The sequence below is a fragment of the Lotus japonicus genome, chromosome 2, assembly GCF_012489685.1.
Source record: "Lotus japonicus ecotype B-129 chromosome 2, LjGifu_v1.2".
Lineage (NCBI taxonomy): Eukaryota > Viridiplantae > Streptophyta > Magnoliopsida > Fabales > Fabaceae > Lotus > Lotus japonicus.
In genome coordinates this window covers 52,272,231-52,276,837 of record NC_080042.1, presented here as the reverse complement: position 1 = coordinate 52,276,837, position 4,607 = coordinate 52,272,231, and the positions used below count along the sequence as shown (strand labels likewise).

Here is a 4,607-nt window from a genome sequence, read left to right as displayed (position 1 = left end):
TATCAATACTTTCTTTACGTATGTTTTATTTTGCAAGGGAATATTTCGTCACAAAGTCCTAATAAACAGCTTCAGTAATGAATCGCCACCGGTATTAGAGTGGCGGTATCGGGTATACACCAATTTGGTATTAAAAAAATACACTACATTAGTATATGTTTAAAGGTGGTTTCTATGATACCCACAATGTATCATACATGAAGGATGTGATTGGTCCACAACAAAAATAATTTATATTTTCATTTTTTTCTTTTTAAATACGGAGGATGTGATTGGTCCACAACCTTTTCGTGTATCATACCCACACAAGTGTTGTGGTATCGTAGCAAGCACCATGTTTAAAAAGTATACTATAAATGTTTTTTTTTTTTAAAGTAAGTATACTATATAAATGTAAAAAAAAAACAAAAAATGGAGACCAAAAGTACTGAATTAAACGATTATCTTATCATGCCAAGTTGCCAACTCTTGCATACACTAGGTTATATATAAGGACTTCTTCTCCCTTCTTTTTTCCCACACCATATTCTAACGTACCTTTCTATATTCTTGATCCCCCATTATTTTCCATGGCATATCAGAAACCAGTAATGAAGGTTGAAATGAAAGATGTTGTACTCATCAAACCATCAAAATCCCGTCCTTCATCTATTCTTTTTATGTCTACACTTGACAATAGACCAGACCTCAATTGCCTGTGCCAAACTGTTCACGTGTACCGATCACCACCAACTCATGATGATTCTAAATTGAGTAACCAGCTGCTAGACCCTGCTCTAGTGGTTAAAGAAGCACTCTCAAAGGCTTTGCTTTACTATTATCCCCTTGCAGGGAGGCTAGTAGAACATGCTGACGGAAAACTTAGAATGATTTGCAGTGATGCTGCAGAACAAGGACATGGTGTTCCATTCATAGAGGCATTTGCGAACTGCGAACTATCTTCTGTCCATTACTTGGATGGCGCCGATAATGATATTGCGAAACAATTGGTGTTTGATCTTCCTACTGAGGATGAAAGAGGGCACCAATATCCGTTGGTGTTCAAGATGACCACATTTTTGTGTGGGGGTTTCACAATTGGAATGGGGATATTACACACAGTTGTTGACGGCTCCGGCGCGTCTCAATTCTTTCGGGCCATCGCGGAACTCGCGAGCGGAAGAAGTGAGCCGTCAGTGAAGCCTGTGTGGGAGAGAGAGAGGTTAGTGACATCAATTATCAGCAAACAGCCATTGCCATGCGTTGTGGTCATTGATAAGGCTTCTGCTACAGTTTCACCGTTTGTGCCAACTACCGCTATCACGCAAGTTTGTTTCAAGGTGAACAGCGACCTCATAAGAAGGCTCAAGTCGGGTTTGATGAAGGAATGTGATGAAGATGATCATGAGAATTTGAAGGAATGTGCCAGCAGCACGAGACATGTTTGCGTCTGTAGCTATGTGTGTCTTCTCACCTCCTCACAAGTTGGACGATGATCCGTTAATGATTGGAGGAGCTAGGATTTTCATAACACTGCCTATAAATGCAGTGCCCAAGTTTAGGGAGGAAATGGAAGCTCTCAAGCTTAGGTATTAAGCCTTTTCTAGCAAGCAATCAAGCGTAACTCAGTCTCAGTACATGCATAAGATGTATCACATCTCTCTAGTTCTGCCTTTTTTTTAGTTTGTGTCACTTCTTATTGTTTCTTGTTGTTGAGCTTTGATAATTATGTAATGTGATGCGTAGGACCACTTGATTAGCATATATCATATAATATATGCATAGTTGAAATTTCTTTTTTAATTGTACTTTTGGTCCCTCAATTAAATCATTTGTGTGAAAGTGGTCCAAAAAAAATGTATGTTTTGGTACTCCGCTTAGAAGTTCATTTCCAGTTTCAGTTTTCCGTCTTCTGTGAAAAAAGCTAACAGTTATGGCTTAAAAAATAAAAAAAATAAAAAAATTAGAAACCTAGAACGTTCATAGAGTTCACCATCTTCTTTAAACTTCATCATTTTTCATTATAAAACGCAGACAGAAAAGAGAAAACAAACACTCATAAGTCATAAATCAATCTCCTCAATTCCACTCGTCATCAATCGTTTCTTTATCATTCATCTAAATTTCTTTTTTATCATTCATCTTCACATAGCACAAATGCAATGTCCACAAAATTTACACACTCTGCTATTCAGTCAACACCACTGCACCAAAGCCACCCAACCATCAGCATCAATAGAAAATACCCACAGCCACAACCGCACCAAAGCCACACATATAACTCCCAACTACATTCAACACAAACCCCCCATAATCCACCATCGCACCAAAGCTTTACCAAACCGCATATGCGAAGCTGTTGAATATTAATACAATAGCTAGGATCGATTTAGAGGCTTTAACTTTCAGTTAGGGTTTTGGCTTGATCACCGTCATTGTTTATGTTAGAATAGAATATTAGGTTACAATATTCTTTACTTATTTACCTACGTAATTACGTATGTAATCAGGTTTAGATTTGTTTAGATTTTATTGTTTAGTCAACTCTCTTGTATAAATACGTTATCTAGCATCAATAATAATCACGGAATTACAATTCCTTCATGGTATCCGAAGCTAGTTCTGATCCTCTGACCTAACATTTATTTTTATTGTTTTTTTTCCTTTGGCCACCGTCGCCGCCGCCCCTGCTTTCATGTGCGATCCTCGTCATGATTGAGCCCCCGCTGCCGCCCTCTACACTCAGAGCACCCCAACCGCTGCCACCGCTCTCACTTGCGATCCTTGCTGTGATTGAGCCGCCGCCACCCTCTAGTCTTAGAGCGTCGCCGCCGCTGCACCTTCTCTTTTTCTTCCTCTCTCCCTCACCTTCTTCTTCTCCTTTTGGTTCTCTCTTTCTCCTTCCTCTTTCCTTCTAAACATAGCTACCGCCGCTGCAACACTCTCATAAGGTGCCACTCCCGCCGCTCAACCACTCAAGTCGCGCTTCGTCCTTCGCCGCCGGACCTCCCAGTCCCAGCAACTACTGCACCGCTGCACTTCTCCCCAACGCGCCGTCGCACCACCCAACACGTGCTCCACCGCACCCAGACCACCACTGCTCACGGCCGTACAACCACGCGGCTCCTGGCTACTCCACGACCACCACCGGCGCCGCCTGTCAGCCTCCTCTCTCTTGTCACCCTTCCGGCCGCTTCCTCTCTCCTGCAGCACCTGGATCCAACAGATCAAACCCACCACACAACAAAACCCGTGTGCCTGACCCGCCTAGATCCGGGTCCTAAGCCAAACAACCTTTTTTTTTCTTTTCCGATGAATCGAACCGGACCGATTCGCCCAACCGGTAGAACCACTCTAGCCAGCAAACCTATAAAAAAAATTCCTAATCCATCCTGTGGCTGATCACACACCGATCCCGGCTCTCTAACGCCAATAGTGGTTCTTCCTCTTTGGATCGCCTAGAGTTTTTTCCGACCGCTCTCGAGTTTGAAGGGTATTTCATTTTTACGATAGGCCTATATCGGGTTCTTTTTGGTGATTTTCTTTCCAGTCTCAATATCGGTGAACCTCCCGCTTCGATTGAGGGGGTGTGTTAGAATATAATAGAATATTAGGTTACAATATTATTTATTTATTTACGTATGTAATCAGGTTTAGATTTCTTTAGATTTTATTGTTTAGTCAACTCTCTTGTATAAATACATTGTCTAGTATCAATAATAATCACGTAATTACAATTCCTTCAGCTTCACTAGGTTGTGAATATGGGCATCGTCTGCGATTGGTACCAGTACTTTGCTTTGAGATTTAATTTGAGTTTGATGAGACAAGATATGAGGGAAGGAGAGGTGAAGCACAAGGCCCAGGAGGAGGACGGGGTCAGGAGGAGACCGAGGAATGAGAGGTGAAAGACTAGGAAGTGGCGGACGAGGTGGAGGCTTCACTAAAGGTGATGAAGATGTGGATGAGGAAGTGTATAGCTGGGGCAGAGAGTCGCATGGTGGGGTGGAGATGGAGTTCCCCTCCAGATGTGACGTAGATCTTTGGGAGAATGGGTGAGGTCCAGCGCCAAAATGAGCATTCATAAGCTCAGATGAACTATCTACAACAAGAAGGGGATTGCAGGCTTGACGAGTTGCTTGAAGCGAAGGCGCTGGTGGATTTTCAATCATTTTCCAACGACATCGTTGTCGTTGAGATCCTGGGAAACATAAAGATCTCTTCAACACTGGATTCCTATGGTGGAGAGTCCAGCCTGAAGGACCATGTGTGCTACTTCATTACAAAGATGGTGGTTAATGGGGCGACCGATGCAGTGAAATGTCGCATGTTACCGTTGACATTTAAGCAGATATCAATGGCTTAATTGGTTTACGACTCATCTGTCACATGCATGTCAATGTTCTTGGTGAATCAAGCCGAGAAGGTGACTGTTGATGCTTTATTCAACAATCAACATAATGTAATGTCCGTATGAGAACTTGAATGAGTATATGTTCATTTGGAGGATGCAATGCAGATCCTTTTTGTGTCAGCATTCAAGGAAGCACGGACTGCGAATTGGTTCGTTGAACAATGATTCAACCCATCGTATTATATATTTGTTAGTTGACATTGTAATTAAATTC

General features: G+C 42.1%; 1 protein-coding gene across 1 annotated transcript; it reads left to right on the top strand.

The window, feature by feature from the left end:
- Positions 1–534: 534 nt before the first annotated feature.
- LOC130735448 (spermidine coumaroyl-CoA acyltransferase-like) lies at positions 535–2,423 on the top strand. Its single transcript, XM_057587432.1, has one exon. The coding sequence runs from the start codon at positions 570–572 to the stop codon at positions 1,473–1,475; it is 906 nt and encodes a 301-aa protein (XP_057443415.1). The 5' UTR covers positions 535–569; the 3' UTR covers positions 1,476–2,423.
- The last annotated feature ends 2,184 nt before the right edge of the window (positions 2,424–4,607 follow it).